General features: G+C 43.9%; 1 protein-coding gene across 2 annotated transcripts in view; it reads right to left on the bottom strand.

Annotated features, from left to right (window-relative positions):
• Nucleotides 1-16,434, bottom strand: part of MYH10 (myosin heavy chain 10) — a 100,382-nt gene extending 83,948 nt beyond the window's left edge. For both annotated transcript variants that reach the window (XM_055794254.1, XM_055794253.1), the window contains exons 1-2: nt 16,321-16,434; nt 13,217-13,594 (exon numbers count right to left, since the gene is read on the bottom strand). In XM_055794254.1, coding sequence (XP_055650229.1) covers nt 13,217-13,561 — 345 coding nt within the window. In that variant the 5' untranslated portion in view covers nt 13,562-13,594; nt 16,321-16,434. The remainder of the gene's footprint in view (nt 1-13,216; nt 13,595-16,320) is intronic.
• Nucleotides 16,435-17,683: the final 1,249 nt, after the last annotated feature.

Here is a 17,683-nt window from a genome sequence, read left to right as displayed (position 1 = left end):
AGAGCCATAAAGAGCAGTAAACTTTTAACACAGGTTCTATATTTATCTCAAAACAAAACTGTGGTCCTTTTTGTTGAAAAACTCAAAGTACATGCTATATTCAAATTATTGGTTTCTAGTTCTCTTAAAAGGCTCTTTAATTACTTTTTATGCAGGTAAAGATAATAAATATGAGTAAGTATGAAGTTGGAACATCTGATCCCTTTTGCACAGACATTTAAATCTCCCTTCCATTTGCTAATGGATTTATAGACATCTTCAGTTATTCAAGTCCTTCAGTAAAATGTGTATTCAAAGTTATTTTTTCATTTTGGAAGGAACTGATAACACCGATTACTCTAGTAAATTATTTGGATAAGGAAAAATCTTATTTTCAACTACTACTATTTCTGCTGTCCATCTGCCTTTCCCGCTCATCAGCCTTTCTCAATTCCAAGGCAGTCTCCTCACAGACAGGTCATTCCCTCCCCTGTCCCAGCTGATGGATAGCCTGGCAGCTGGCACTACAAGTGTTTTCTAGCCTGCTTTTAGAGTTGATATTCAACAGAAAGTACCAGGACTACTATAATATCAAGAAACTCCAATACAATTTTACACTGTTTATTTCATTGACTTTTATTGAGGTATTTCTGTTGAGCCAAAAAATGCCTCAAGTTTGCAAAACTGAGCACACACTGCAAATGATGCATACACGTCCACATTTCCCTGTGAATGAAGTATCAAAGACTACTTCCAAATAGATCAGTCTCTGCTCCATAGAGTTTATTTATAAGGAAGTTATCATATAAAAGAAAAACATATGCAGTCAGCCACTCATACTTTTTTTACCAGGGAGGGACAGAGGAGCATGGGCCAGCTGTATGGGCCTTACTAGGGATCAAAGGTTAAGCTCAGACAGCAGCTTTGCACCATGCAAAAAACAGAGCTGATCCATGGTGTTTCCCTGGACTAAGGCATCTGGATGCCTCATGCCTTCTCAGAATCAACCAAAATCAATGTTTTTTAAAAAAGCAAAATCTCTCCATTTATCTTTATTTTATCACATGCTTTGAAAGTGTTCTCATTTCAGTCACTAATCCTATTCACAACTTCACTAGCATAGGAACATTAGCATGAGACCAGTTTTCACCAAAATAGGGAATATCTTTCAGAACATCAGGAAAACTGCATTTCTTACATTTGCAGGCGGAGAGAAGAGAAGGAATGGAGACAGTAAGCAGACAGCATTAACAGCTATTGACACCGTATAGTATTAAGCAGGTAACTCATGATTTTTATAACATTGTCAATTTAAATATTTCTGCTATATTTGTATGAACAGAGTAGCTGCAATTCCTGATCTGCCTTTTTTAAGTCTATAAAGGTTTTTATTTGGAGGAGAAGGTGCCCTGTTCTATTTTCCAGGGATTCTGGAAAGACAACCAGAAGGTGATCTCTGAATTGAGTAAGGAGCACCACTGGTAAAGAAAAAGAACTTGGTTTTGTGTCAGACATGCTGATAGAAGGACATCTTACATCCTTATAGGAAAAAAATCTCTCCGCTTTGGTCAGATCTGCTGGATGATAAGTACTGCAGTGCCTTACTCAGTCAAACATCTTTGGCAATAAGGTATTTATTTCTCAAGAGAAAGGAAACAGATATTATCAGGTTAACTGACCCAATACCAGTCGTTAACTCAACATCAGCACAGGTCTGCTGGCAAGCAGGCAGTTCCTCCTCAGCCTCCTTTCCAGCCACGTGCTCCTACCACTGTCCCTTTTGCCAGCATCAGCACCCTTGCAGTAACTTACCAAGCTGGATACTACTGCAGGTAAATTTCAAAAATAATTGGTTGGTAATAGAACAAATTCCCTGACCAGACTCATTCATGGTCATGAGTGATATTGTAAGGGAGAGGGAAGGCAGGACAGTTATTTCAGTATCATGGTACAACTGACCAAGGAGACAATTAACTGATAGTGGATCTACGTTCCTCGCCAGCCATCTTCTCTGCTGTGCTCATCTGAAGTCATCCACATTCAACTATAATTACTGCGGGTGACAAAGGCATCAAGAATTACCACAAGCCTGATTTCCACTCTAGTCTTCAAATAAGGATAACTGGAAGAAAGGCACACATTCACCAAGCCCACTGCATGATCACCAGCTCAAAAATCACTGAAGAGTACCTATGCTGTGTTTCTCCACTAGAGTGACATCTAATTAAAAAAAATAAAACCCAACCAAAACCAATGTGTTTATTGCTGACTGCAGATGAGAGGTGGTCACAAGCAAAAGAATTTACACAGCCAAAGTCCATTTTCAAATCTGTCCCAACACACCCTCTGACCAGTGTCATGGCACGAACATTTGCTTAAGCCAGCAGACCTCTTACCTCCAGGGTTATTCTGGACTCTCATCCAGCAGGCCTTCTGAGCTCTGGTCTGTTTTCACCCACCCAGCTTCAGAGACTTGAAATTTACCTCCATGTTCTATGCCTTACTGTAGACAGGAACTCTCAAAACAGTGACTGATGGAAGAGCTGGAAGGCTCTGCTGTGTATACTAGCTATATTACAGTCACCTTCTTTCAAGAGCAACACCTCTATTTCTCTGCAAATTCATCTAAAACTTCGATCAGTTCTTTTGTGAACATAAAAGGACCAAAGGAAAGTTTTCTCGCCAGAATCACTGCCCTTCCCCAGTCATGAATAAACTGACCGATAGAGTTAAAAAAAAAACAAACACCACAACAAAAAAAACACCACACACAAAAAAAGTGCTAGGACAAGAACAGCTACTTAATCTTTCAAACCTCTATTGATCATATCTAACCTGGAAGCCTTTCTAGATCATCTCCCAGTGCAGTCACTGGGTTGGATGAATGAACCTGGAAGGACTGGAATAAGCCAAGTCCAGCTAGATGCCAATCTAGAGGAAGACCAGAAAATGTTCTGGGCAAATGAAAACAGTAAGTTTAAGAGGCTCTATATTAAACAGGGCCAAATTAGAAGTTACAAAAACACATAATTCTACTCTTTCAGTGCTGTGGTTCATTTATTTGAAACTAAATCTAAAGGATAGCCTTTTATCCCTGACCAGCTTTTATCACGACACAGCTCTTCACAGGCAGCATCTTGAACTCTAACATCTTGATTTCCTGCACATTTGTTCAGTTTGCTTTCCTGCCACCTTCCTGCAGAATTAAAAACAAAAAAACGTACTTTCTTCAAAACATCACCACCGTACAGCCTTAATTAATTCAAAAGGAAGATGGAATAGAGTTCTCCCAAAAGGCTCCCAAATTTCCTAACCATTCTCTATTGCAAAAAGCAACATATGAACATACTGGTGGGTTGTTCTCATAGAATGGGTTGGAAGGGACCTTAAAGATCATATAGTTCCAACCCTTCTGCCATGGGCAGAGGCACCTTCCAGTAGACCAGGTTGCTCAAAGCACCATCCAGCCTGGCCTTGAGCACTGCCAGGGATGGAGCATCCACAACTTGTCTGCGCAACCTGTGCCAGTGCCTCGCCACCCTCATAGGAAAGAAGGACTTCTCATGGTGAGGAAGCCACTTCCTCGTGGCTTGGTAGGCATGTAAACACAGAAGAGATGGTTTTATTGAGTCAAACTTAATTGGGAGGGAGGTAAACTGTACAAAAGTTTTATACAGCTATTTTATAACTGCAAGTCTCATGGGACAAGTATATTGCTATATCTAAGACAGCAGATTGGAAGTATGGGCTTTCTGCATGCAAACTGCAGACATGAAAAGTAGACTGAGATTGTTTTACACACCTTGAAAAGCTTCTTGGTGACCAGCCATAGAAAACATTAACAGGAATACCGGCACACCTGCCTCACAGACACCCTACTTAATGAATACCACAATGTAACTGTTAAAGATGCCCGGAGCTTTCTCTCTGTAGAGAGTGCCTCCTCTCTACATTGCAGTACATGGACTCAGATTTGAATTACAGTTAGGATCAAGCACTGAAGAGTGACAGTAACTAGCCAGTCTGGATGAAGAACCAGAATTCATTAATTTTTCAGCTGATAGAGGCAGATACGTGTGTTAAGTACTTAAAGGCAAGCAAAGATGCTTATTCAGCTTGAGATCATGGGATCAGCTGCACACAAGCTAGCTGCTTGAAACACACATTTCTGCTTTCCTGAGGAACAGGATACAGACAATATCAACCAGCAGCAATAAGGATGTTGGAATGCAGTCTCTAGGCAAGGCTCCAGAGACAAATAGTAAAGGAGTGCTCTGACAGAGGTTTGTTATACAAACTCTGTTTCAGGACACTAATTGTGGAGTCTGAATGCTTCCAGATGCTTACAAGCCTTTATCCAGTAGTATATAGTTTAGTAATTTGGATTTTGGTAAGCCATCCCAGACTGCAGAGTTCAGGTTCCTGGCATTGGCCTAGTTGAAAACTACATTATATTCCTCGCAGTAAGCAACCTGAGAAAGAGGTATATGTAAGTGAACTACTAGGAAATAGAAAGTGCATTATTTCCAAGTGAAAGCACATGGGTATTTAGGCTCTAGATTTGGAGTGTAGGCAAGAAAGGTTTTCATGGCCTGTCTTTCCTTAAAACCATATCAAATCTGCACCGTGCACACATATGGTGGTATTAGCATCAAAAGCCTTGTACAATTCCTTAGATTAAAAGCTCAGCTTTACAGTTCCGGCATCAAGAAACATGCTGTTAATGACTGTTAGGTTGGTTCCTTCTGCTGCAACATCAAAAGGCCTCTTTAAAGCATCACTTCAGAGGGCAATGGCAAGACACAGGTAAATCCTTGGAATTTGTGACTTCACCTTTAATGCTGAGCCAGGGTACTATCTCCAGTTCTTTGAATACAGAGTGACAGATTTACTCTATTACTACATAAATAATTAGGCTGAAGCAAGCACCTAGATATTGCCCATTACCTGAAATATAAACCAGCAGTTTCTAGCCTAGAAAGCAACATGTTTTAAGCAGTATGCCATTTACTAATGGAGTAAAGCACATTCTCCAGATTGAAAAATTGCATCATCATAGCATTTTCTTGTCTGGTTTCACTTCCTGAGGTTATGGACCCACATTTCACACTCCAAAACCTATTAAATACATCAAGCTCAGAGGACTTCTCAGGTACTACCTTTTCCCCCTAAATGAGGGGGTTATCCAATCCTAAATTCAAGCCTTAAAGGGCAGGCAGCTCTCCAGCCTCAGAGGGGAGGAACGCAAGGCTGTGGCCTGGGGTGGAACATGTTCTCTATTTTGCAGAGCAGCTACCCACCCCCCTGCCCAGCTAAGGTCACCTCCCCTCAGGGTAGGACCAGAGAGGCCACACGGCTGCCCCCACACCACCCCTCAAGCGATGCTCCCTAGCCAAGGCAGTTGCTGGGTTGCAGTTGTGACTATCCCAGACATCTGTATACAGGCCTGAACTGCTAAATTAAAAAAAAAAAAACACCAAAAAAACCCAAAACACACACCACCAAAAAATAACCACAAGACAGTAAGTCCTATCAGCATCCAAAAGCTTGGGAGTCAGTGGTGCCAACCTGAGTAAGGAAGCCCCTGCAGAGTACAGAGAACCTCAGCTCTGACAGGGACTGGGGGACAAGAGCCACTGACCGTTAGTCAGGGAATCAAAGAGTAAAATTTCCACAGGAGGAGAATAAGAAAGAAAAGGAGTGCAACACATACACAAGCTATTAAAGAAAAAGCACAGCTCAAACTTTAGAAGACTTGTCTATGGATGTTCTCTACAGCTAGCACTAAAGAGAGGAGGTTCACCAGTATTGTACTTTCACATTTGTAGCCTTCAGGTTGTGTGTTTAAAGAGAGAGAAACCAACATGAGATCAGCAGTGCAGGTTATATGCCTGCTCAGTCAGCTCAGCTCACCATCTCTCAGAGACTGACAGGCTCAGTGCCACAGCCACTCGGACAGCACGACTGCTTCTGCCACACCAACTGCTAAGAGGTAAAACATGATCTTAGGTTGCATCAGGGCCAAAAAAGTATTAATACCCCTTCACAAGGCTGCTGTATAGCTGCATGTTGGAGCTTGACAGCCCTACAGACAGCTTACAACAGGCTACCCATGACTTCTGATGCAGGCATACAGCTTGAAGGGCTGTCTTGCAACACAGTGCATCCACTGAGCTCTTGAACAGAGGTCCATAGTTCAAATTACTGCAACTTTTCAGGCTACTAAATTACCATTTTTTATAGAAACGGAATATTTGACAAGAACGTGTCTTTTTCATACCCCTGCTTGCCCGAGGGCAAGGAGGGCATTGATTCACTTCCCTCAAACACCTCAGATTTCTAACAAAGTAAAACCCTACATAGAACTCTCAACTTAATCACATTTATGAGTCTTTCAAAAAATCAGAGTTAATTTAAGAACAAGTACTTGCGTCAAAGCAGCCCTTGCCATTTGAACACCACCATTTCTTCTGCTATGTATTAGGTACTGGATCCAGCAACTGGTTTGTGCTAAGGGAAAGATGAAATTAAGTAACAAACTCCATTTCTTACACATTCTTTTAATACCAGTCTTTGATACTCAGAAGTGTGAAACATTCCCAACTGAACCAGCAAGAAAATTAAAGCAATTAGAACACAGAAGCTTATATAATAACACAGATTGTTAGAGGTTACAGTCTGGCCTCACAGGAGGCAGCAGCTTAAGAGAAGAAACAGCTTATAGACAGCTCCTCAAGTGCAGTTTTAGAAGAGCTTCCACCCACAGCAGGCTCTGCAACTGGGGACTACAGCATATTTCTCATTCTTTCCCTATTCTGCCCAAACAAAATGGAAGTACATTAAAAAAAGTAGCACAGGGCTGCAGACCAGTTACAGAGGTAATACTTGTAATTATCAAAAAATATCTGCCAAAGTATTTTTAATTGCACAATAGCAAAAGCGGGTTTTCTTCTTTACTGGTAGAAAGAAAACCCAGTAGGCATATAGACAGAGAGCAATCATTAGCAGCAAGGTTCCAGGAGATCTCAGCTTTATGTAAATAGTTTTAAAATCTTTTGAAAAAGTCTTTGCTAAAAAAAAAAAAAAAGGGGGGGGGTGGCGGGGAGGAGTGGGCAGGGAAGACAATACATAGTACACTAGAGCTTGGAGGACTGTGAAGTTGAATCTATAACACTTTCCTCAAGAGCGCTTCACCATCTTTTTGTCCTTCCTCAAGGAACAGCAAAACAAATCATCTCTAACTTGACTTCACCTACAGCATGCACATCTTACAGCACATGTCGCCACCTGAAGCTTTCTAGCTGAGCACCCAAACATAGGTCATGGACTCACACACAACAGACAGCACCAGGGGAACAACATCCCATACCAAGGCAAAAGGCCATCTGGATACTGGCATGGGTTAACAGAAGTCAAGCATTTGAGAAATTCTATTAATTTTATTCTTTTTGACTGAATGAGGTCAGGAAGCAGTTAAGTAGGAATTGCAGTGATTTGTGGTGGTATCAGTAAGCTACATATAATCAACTGTGGGCAATGGACTTCCTCCAGGAGAGCTGGGACTAGAACAGATGTGGCAACGGCAGTATTTTTTTAAATAGATTTTTTATAAAGCCCACCGGATTTTTAACAACTTAGGGTTTTTTACTGTAGCTTAATTACAGCCTACGAGTGAGCAATTCCTTCATCCCATCTTACTGCACTAGGTACACGAATGGGAAATTTTGGTCCTGTGATACCTTCTTTCAGTTAGAAGTTTATAGATCCACTGAGCAGACAATGTGCCATTTATCCAGGAACGTTTGAGATACTGGTATGCACTTACCATTCAGACCATTAAAATACAGCCATCTGCAACTCAGATGTTACACTTTTCAGGAAAATCCGTAAGGTGTGTCAAACCTCTACAGGATCCATACTATTAGTGTTTGCTAGTGCACTCAATGAGAAACTCATTTTGGTTTAACACAATATTTCTGTTAGAGGAGCGTAAGATTATGCGTTTATATTCATTGATAAGAGTATGTAGGAACATATAAAAGTTTAAAATACACTTTAAAAGGGAAATGGAAAGAAAGGTCTTTCTTGCCATCAAGAGGTACTGACACAAAAGCAGAGCTTTAAATTGCTGGAAAAAGCATCATCAGGCCCTGACTTAGAAGCATTAACAGTCATAATCTTATTCATTCCAATTCCAGCCAGTGTCTGCAATATCAAGAACTAGTTGCTTTCCATTTAAGTAGAAATCAGGTGTTTACATTCCTAATCTATTCAACTAGCCACATTTTGATTAACTGAAATGTTTTTCATAGACTTAAAAATTCAAAACATCAAGAAACTCATATCCAGAATGCTCTCTAACACAGCACTGAAATATTATTTAGAATGATTAGAAACACTCCTGACCACTTTGTTTCTTGTAGTTCTAAAAGTGGTATAGCATATGTCAAAATTTACATTTAGAGCTTAAAAAAACCCATCTTGCTCTGAAGTAAAAGAACAGGACTTTTCTAGCCACTCTCTTCCAATTGCAGAGAAAATTACATGGTAAAAACCAAGTTAAATACTTGTAATTTGACACAGTTCTTTTCTTCAGATCACCTACATCAGTCAAAGTGGGTAGTAGACTTTGAGTAGAAGCCTGATTTTGAACACAACTGTCATGTCTATATATAATGTTTCTGAAGAGACACTGAAGATAATACACTGTTGATACTGAAGTACAGAGAGATCAAGATAGAGAAAATGCCTCTTCCTAAATCAGAAACTCCTTTGCAGCTTTCAGACCTTATTCATAGCTCTCCACCACAGCACCTAAGTATTTCTCCCCACCATATTGTCAAGCAGAGGATTTGTCCCCCTAGCACTTTATTTTCAGACTAAATCCTCCTTGTTTATCATCTACCCTGCCACTTGCCACCAAAAGCAGAGATCCATTTCAACTGTCTCCCATTTTTCCCCCCAAGGACTCCCAACTGAGGGAGACAGCTACAGCTCGGACAGACCACAAACCTCCAAGCCATGAACAAAACCACTCCTGAACCTTAACAGCTTACAGCACAGCAGTTTAAAAACCAAAGGTAGTAGTTTCCTCCATTCAAATGCCATATTGGACCACGAAAAGTTTGGAAGCTGGTTCAAGAGAAAGTCTGAACCCTGTAAAGCAGTGTCAAGGAGAATTACTGGAGCAGCATTCTTGCCTATCACAGCTTGTCACAAAGCACTAAGGCAACAGCAGTCTTGAACTTAGAAGCATTCAAGGCCAATGGACCCTTAACATTCACATTTTTCCAGTGGATGTTGCTGATTCACAATTATCCCCTCATGAAATCATATTTTGATGGCATGACTTAAGCAGAAACCAAAATCTAGGGCTGGTATTTAGAAGCCTTCACAGTGGTATTTTACATGCAGGTCTTGTAAAAGAGGTTTCCTCACTCAAGCTGCAGATCTTAGCGACCCAAAACCTCTGACAACTAGACTCCTTTCTTAAAACAATGCCCCCAGAAAGATATTTGGAACTTAGTTCATCGTGGTATAAAGATATTCAAGAACCACCACAAAACCAGTCTGAGCACAATAATGTTTATTCCAAATCTTCAAAGGACCTCCTAAGCCTTTGGGTATTCCTCCTGGGTACCCTTGCAATGAGCTACCTCCAGTTTCTGATCTACAGCTATGAAGGATGTTACTTAATACATGCTGAAGCTAGTGTTAAAGCTGGACACTCTAAAGCAGAGCAGGCACAACAGTAAAGTTTTACATGAAGCTGAAGAATTGACAGTGCACGAGCATTTATGGACACCAAAACCCATGAGAATCTGCCAGCATAGAAAGACATGAGAGACCAATTTAGAGTATTAGTGACTCAGATGGATACATCCCTGCCATAAGAAATGCTGATATCCCTAAAAAAGCACAAAATTTGGAAAGATTCAGCTATGAAACACAAGGAGGAGTGAAAATTCCTATCAAAGGTAGGAGTAATGGGGTGGGGAAGAACCACTGTAGATGGCCGTACCTTCACGGAGCCAAGACTTGCACTTAATATAAAACAAGCCTCAAACACAAGCAGAGATCATCTCAGGGACTCAGATTCTGCAGATTCGTGTTTAGTCATCAACTAGTTAAGGAGAAAAGCCCAAGTGCAAGAAGTTATACCAACAGATTTACCCATCCTCAGGGGTGAATATATATATTTACATATAATATATACTTCAAAGGAATTTCTAAAGGCAGTACAGCTTCTCTAGGAAAGATATTTAACATATTCTTCAGTTACACTCAAAATAAACCTTGTGGCAAGAAATGGAATAGATGATGTTAAAAATGGGGCAAGAAATGAAGTTATTGCATCTCCAAAGCCAAACCAGGATCACTATGGTTTATACTCCAACCATTCTTCCCAGAATTCTTATACAAGTCCTGCTACCTTCCATCTTTTGTGCCATCATGAACAGGCCAGAAATAGAGACAGGACCAAGCATGGACATCATGCTTTTACAGGCCACTGGTCTTCCACATTCTCCATTTGTGTTCATCTCCCACAGCACAGTAATAACGCAACTCCAGAGCCCAAGATCATGCCACTTGGCAGACATTAGAAATGCTAGAAGTTCCTGAAACTCCTCGCCATCCCTACTTAGATGTTACATGAAACTCTTGATGAAATGAGCATCACTGCCCAGGTCATGCTGACTGGCACCAGCTAGCTTTAGTCAGCCCCCCCCCCGTTCCTCCAGCAGTGTCATCACTGAGAGGTAGGTTATAGGCAGATGACTAGACTCACTGGCCAAATCCCTCAAGTCATTTGTTTCCTTTCTCGGGAGTGAAAGGAAACAAGTATCTACTTCAGTTGACCCCTCTTTGATCTTCTGCTTCCTAGAGAGGTAACATGGTGCCTAACATGAATTCAAGGTATCAAAACCAGATTGTCCATCTCCATCTTAACTACTTAAGCTCAACATCAATAAGATTTCAGTTTGATTATAATGGAAGTACTGTCTGGAAATCAAAGCATGCTTTTAACCAACTCTCGTAATGGCCAAACCACCACAATTCACTTCATCAGCTCAGTTAACTTTGGCTCTTTTCCTTACACCAAGGGAACATCAGCAGGACATGCAGGCAATGGCAATTGCTCTGGGCTGTGCAGGCAGCAGCAGCGACAGTAGCACACGCAGGAAGTTTAGGGATCCCTAATGGAGATCCCTACTGGAACCACACTAAAAAGCTCACTAGCTCAAGTTCTCGAAGAAGTTTCTCTCTATGGCCTATTGATCTTTGTCATTATTCAGCCTCTAACAGTACTCACAACTGCTTCTAAGCCCCCCCTTTCAATAAACAAACTGAATTTTAACTTCAAACAAGAAGCCATTATTACAGCTGTATAGAAACATTATTCTTAGTAACAGCAGCATCCTCCAGCAATGTTCCTGTAAGTCAGGCCTCCAGTTAAGGCCAACAAATCCATCAGCTTCTTGATCCCAACCAACTTCTTCCAGCCTGGGGGCAGGGAAAGTCATCAGTAATTTACTGATGCAGCAACCCTCCTATGTGACAGCAGTATCTCAATGCCAAGGAACCAAGTTTTAGAGTCTCTCTCAACAGTTAAAGAGCAAAAGAAGAAAGCACCATTTTGGGAAGTGGCAGGGGAAGGAAAAAAAAAGTAATTTCCCTATAGGATACCACTTAAACTCCACACATACAATAAGCCAGTCTTTCAAAAGGGAGGGTTTTTTTCCCCAATTTGTCAGTCATCTAAATTAACACAGTACTCTATCATCTGTGTATATAGAAGAGTGACAGGTTCTCAACAGCATCCTCCAGAAGCATTTGTGGCCATGTTTACTGTACGGAGTCCCTGGACTAGAGCTTGCTCTGACATTTAAGGCCTTCAGCTTTTAACCTTCATAAAGAATTACAGTTATAATAGTTGTAATGAATTTCATAACAACTAGCAATATGATTGATACATATACTGAAAACTTTTGACCTATCAATTTGTTTACTTTTCATTTTCAATCCAGTCCCTACTAATTATCCAATTAGTTTACTTCTAAACTTGCAGGAAGCATTCCAGAAGTATTTTGCACTGAGCTCTGCTGAAAGGGTCTTGGTGCAAGGCCTTTACAAGGTAAAATCCAAAAACCCACAGAGAAAACTAACAAAGAAGCACAAATAAAGAATACATTGAAGTTGCATACAATTTTTAGTAAGTCCAAATATTACCAAGGGCCAAGCAAAAAAGGCACCCCATTAATATCTAGGAGGAAGGGGAAATGAGCCAACTAACTAGCGGAAATAAATTAAAATGGATTTAAGGTTTAGAACAAGTGTTTATCAAAATGAGCCAAGCGTTTAAGCAGATGTTCCAGTTTCTTTTAAGATAGAAAGTCTACTTGTAGCTCTTAATGATACTCTGACTCAACAAGTCACTATGCAATCACTTTGCCAAGAGACAAGGAGCTACTCTTAACTGTACAGCACAGACGCTCATTTAACATTGTTCAAGGAAAAAAGGGGTCAAAAGCCCCATCAATGGTGTTGTGATTCCTAACTCTATAGAAAGATGGTGATAAGCCAGATGTTCCAACTAGCGCTTCAAAACCACTGAAAAAAGAAAGCTTTATCTTATTGGTTTATTTTAAGCACTTGAACACATTCTTTCCTGGCCCACTAAGTTGATATTAGATTCCAAAAAGACATTTTGCATTCCTAGCACTCTGTCTAACTTCAGCTTTTAAATAAGAGCTTAGCACAGACTCTTATTATCTTTAATACGCAGCAAGTTAAAACAAGATATATGCTTATTCACATGAGCAATTAAACAACAGTAATTCAGCGAAGTTCGGTTTTGTAATCTCTCGTCAGCTCAAACAAGCCATTTGATACTATTCACTGTATCAGTTAAGCATGTCTGAGGCAAGTACTCCAACAAGTGGCATGAGCTAAGCACCCAGAGTTGCCATTTAACATTCTATTTTTGAAAGATGCTTGCAGAATTATTTCCATAGGAGAATTTTTTATTATTTGTTTTATGACAACAGAGTTCTTGACCTGTACACAGCATGGAAAAAGACCCTGGACTAATCTAAGTGGTACAGACACAAAATATTTAGGCTATCAGAATCAGAGACAAGACCCACTTCCTCCATTTCAAATAGGTAAAGGAATGGGAATCAGGTTAAGTTCAACTGAATTAGCACCCGTAATGAATCTAATAATTAGTACTTACATAGATGAGCCCAGAGTAATACCGATCCTTTAAATTATGCAATACAGAGGCTTCATTTAAACAGGTTAATTCTGCCATGTCTTCCACTTTAGAGAACTTGGGAGGATTCATCTTCTGAATATCATCTTTATTGACTAGTGCTTTCTTTCCATTCTCTGCCAGTTCAACCAACACTTCATCCCCTTTTTCCTCCTTGATGCTGGCTGCCTCAAAACCATGGCGCTCTGAAGGAATCCACACCAACTTTTTAGCAGTCCAGTCAGCCTGGGTGGCAGGGTTGTAGATTACAGCCCTATCCACAAAGAGGTATCTCTCCGGATCTTCCTGCCCGGATCTCTGTGCCATTGTAGGAAGTCAAGGTGTCCACTATCAGTTACCCTGTAAATTGGGGAGCAAAAAAAAGCAAGAAGTACATTACATACCATATTCTTATTGATAAGAGGAATGGAGCTACGCCGCATCAAGCAAGTGATCCATTACTAATACCTGCATCTGATCAAGAAGCATCGTTAATTTCTTTCACAGTCTAAAGAAGTTGCTATACAACTAAGAGTCCCTATTCACACAGCAGCTCCCTGAACCCACCAACCACCATACAAAAGCTGAAGTGATCTGTCAAGTATAATCCCAGACCCTGCACAGGAAACTTGGTATAAACTGGTTCAAACTGCACACCAACCAGGGAGAGCTACTGCACAGAGATGTGACATCTACAAGCAGAAAAAACATAATTTGTCTTCTATGTTTAAATAAGGAAGACTTAAATAAGGATGAAAAGCAAATTAAAAAAGCTTGCCAGTAAACTCTGCTTCAATTGAACAGTAAAAAAAAGTATAGATGGAAAAAAATACATTAAAAAAAGTTCAGTGGATAGCCAACTACGGTAACCAGAAGGCAGCGAGAATATGTTTTAAAAATGTGGATTTTCAACTACAGACATGAACTTGAGACACTTGGAGTTTCTGCAAGCCATTAAGCTAGCTAAACCTTGCTCACATTCTTCCTGAAAAACATAAGACACTGTATTTCTACAACCTCCTTCTGTTCTCAGTTGTGAGCACAGAGATTACCATATTCCAAAAAAATGTCTCCAGATCTCAAGTTTACCTTGAGGCTCGAGACACAGCAAGGACCAACGTTAGATTTTCCAACAGCTTCATGGGCAATTTGAAAGGGCAAGAAAAAACTACTGACTGACAAGAGCTCCTGAACACTCACTTTACCTATCTGCCTCTATCTAAGAGACACCACTGCACCTTTAGTTAATACCACTTTCACATCCAGGATTCCTGGAGCTAGCAGTTTCATCTGTAACTGCCCAAGGAGCAACAAGGTCAAGCCTGACACGTAGTACTTGGGGTCATTAAATAACTTGGGGTTTTTTCCACACACTAGATCTTCTCTGCTGAAGAATGTTACATTAGCTAATGATAGCCTTTTCCAGCAGGTAACCCAAAGGTTAGCTTCAAAAAGCAAGCAATGTTTCGCAAACCGCATTTGTCATCTTTCATACCATGGTATGCACCCTGATGGAAGTTCTGCAACACACCCATCCTCAGAAGAACATGTAATTAAATACAATAGTTGTGTCTCCATCTACGGCATGGACATTTGTTACATTGTCCAACTTTAATGTGAAGTAAGTATGAAGTCATTGAACCTTCAGAGGTTTGAGGAGCAGACCGTTTAGTACCAGCTTAATTCAAATCAAGAGGCAATGACTCAACATTTAAAGTATTTTAGAAGATCCTCTTAGAGAAAAAAAAAAAATCAATGGAGAAAGAGGGAATCGTTGAGGGGACACTGTAAGTGATAGCTGGACTCCTCAGCCAGGAAAATGAAGCTCTTATTCAAGGAATGCTACATTTGGCTCAAGAAGCCCAAAAATTTAACATCCGAGCCTCCAACCCCAATTCAGAAAGCTGTTTGTCTCCACTGTGCTAGACTATTGCTGAAGCTCCAACAAAGGCCTGAAGCACCACTGCTGCCCTCGCGTGCGAATGCATCCCGGTGTCAGGGTCTGAAAGCTCCCTGCCAGGTGCAATAGCTGAACGCATTTATGATAAGGTCTGTCTCAGTTCTGCACACTAAGATGTAGTGAAATCTAGAGGTCAAATAAAACTTTTAACACAAAATTAATCATTGCTGTTCCCCAGTGGCATTCAAGGTGGAAGACTGAAATGAACGCATGGACTGACTTTATACCAGGTCCTGAGGAACACACCTTACACAGAGGGATTGCAGGCAGCTTCAGGGTCATTTTTCCATTTTGCTTTGAATTCCACAGAGCCCGTCACAAAAGACCCTCTGCAGAAGCAAAGCAAGCTCCAGCTTACCCTACCCAGGGCTCCTCTGTTAACAATGGCATTCAAATTAAATACACAAATGAGCACATTTATCATGCAGGAATCCAGTACTCCCAAAAGACTGGTGCTAAAAAAAAAATAAATAAAATAAAAAAAGACACCCACAACCCAAAAAAACCCTACATATGCTCTGCTCCTCTAAACAAAAGGGGGGTGGAGGTACCCCGGCGGGGACGGGGAGCGGCACCCCTCAGTGCAGCCCGGGCATTTTCAAGGACAGAGGCAGCCCAAGGAGCCGCAGAAGCCGCACCGCCCCCGGGCGCCAAAGGCTGATGCTCGCCGCCGTGCCGCGGCGGGAGCCCCCTCACAGGCCCGCAGGCCCCGCCGCCGCCCCGAAGGACAAAGGAGACTGCCGGGGCCGCCGGGCCCGGGAGCGGCCCCCTCCCCGGCGCGGCCCGGCCCCAGACCCGCGCCCCCCACCCAGCCGCCGCCCCGCCCGCCCGGAGGCTGCGGGAAAGGCAGAAAATGGCCACCTTCCCCTCAGCGATGCAGCCGGGAGCAGCGGCGATGCGGCGGAGGAGGGGGGGGGGGGGGGTGGAGCGGGAGGGGGATGCGACGGCGCGGGCGGGCGGGACGGGCGGCGCGGCCCACACAAGGGGTCTTTGTGTGCCGGGCCCGCCGCCCCCGCCCCACCCCCTCCGCGGGCGGGCCCGGCCGTGCGCCCCCGACGAACCCCCCCGGCCCGGCCCAGCCCGCCGCGGGGAGACGGGACCGCTGGGCCGGGCCCCGCCGCCTCACCTGTGTAGCGCCCGGCCGCCGCCGTGCCCCGGAGCTCGCACCGCCCGCCCGGCTCCTCAGCACTCGTGCCGCTCCGCCCCCCGCCCGCCGCGCTCCTTTAGCGCCACACCGAGCCCTCCGCCCCCCGCTCGCCGCCGCCGCTGCAGGCCCCGCCCCCGCCGCCGCCGACCGCCGCCGGCCCATTGGGCGACGGCCACGTCCGTCTGCCGCTGCGCGCTGTCCCATTGGCGCGCGACGCGGCCGCTCTCCAGCCACGGCCATAGCAACCTCCACACGCTACCCTCCAAACCCAGCCTCCCCGCTTCGCCCCGCCTCCCCAGCGCTCATCGGTGGGATGATCCCGCCCGTCGTCCCACAGCCCTCCTTTCATTGGGGGTTGGCCACGCCTGTCGGGGCGGGCTCCGCCCCGCGCTGCAGCACGCCTGGCGCGGGGCGCGGCGCGTCCTCGGTGCTGCAGCGGGTGGTGCGCGCGGTGCTGCAGCGCGGGGCGGGCGCGCGCTTCCCCCTCACCCACCCGCGCTCCCCCCCACACTCCGCGGCGTCCCGGCGTTTTGCGTCGATAAAGGGTTTTTAAGGCCCGGGCAGCCAGGCCGGCTTCCACTGAGAGGAGAGATAACGGGGGAGGCCGGTCGGCGGGGCGCTGGAGGCGGGCAGTGCCCTCCCGCCAGGCCCCGGCGCGCTGCGGGCGCGGGTCGCCTCACGCTCACCTCAGCAGCGCCGGCGGAGGCGGCCCGCGCTGGTTTCCAGGCCCAGGCCGGGATGGCAGTCCAGCAGAAAAGCACCTGGACCCGATTTCCAAACTTTTAAGCTCTAGGAACTCTGCCGCAGCCCTCAGTAATTGCTCCCGGGGCTAATTACCCAGACTATTAAAAATAAAACACCCAACCCTTACTGCATGTCTGACGCAGGCTCCCAGCCCCTGGATCTGGCCCAGCTTCCCTGCGCTGGCTCTGCAGCCCCCCCAGCGCATGTTCCCATGTGTGGTTTTTTTCCCCTTCCTTAAACATAATCCCGAGGCTTTTTGGAGCTCTCACCCATTTGCCGTAAACTTTCTGTAATGGGGTGGGCAGGTGGGAGACAGCAGCATGGGGAAGGCCATTTGCAATGTCTCTGAGAGTCTCGTGGGCTCACACAGAAACCCAGTGCCAGGTGGGTTTGGGGGATTTCAAGATGGAGAGCTTCAACGGCGTGATGGCCTTCCCTGTTTTTTTGGTTGTTTTTTTTTTTCAAAATCTTTCCTGTGTTTCGCTTGCTGGGTTGGAGCTTCTCAGGGATCGCACATGGTGTGCTCAGCCTCTGGGGAATGGGCACAACCTCTTGCCACAACCATGGCTCCCTCCAGCCCTGCGTGCCAGCAGGTAGC

This window comes from Falco peregrinus, chromosome 2 (genome assembly GCF_023634155.1).
Source record: "Falco peregrinus isolate bFalPer1 chromosome 2, bFalPer1.pri, whole genome shotgun sequence".
NCBI classification, from domain to species: Eukaryota; Metazoa; Chordata; class Aves; order Falconiformes; family Falconidae; genus Falco; species Falco peregrinus.
The sequence above is the reverse complement of the archived record's forward strand: the minus strand, read 5'-3'. Positions and strand labels throughout refer to the sequence as shown.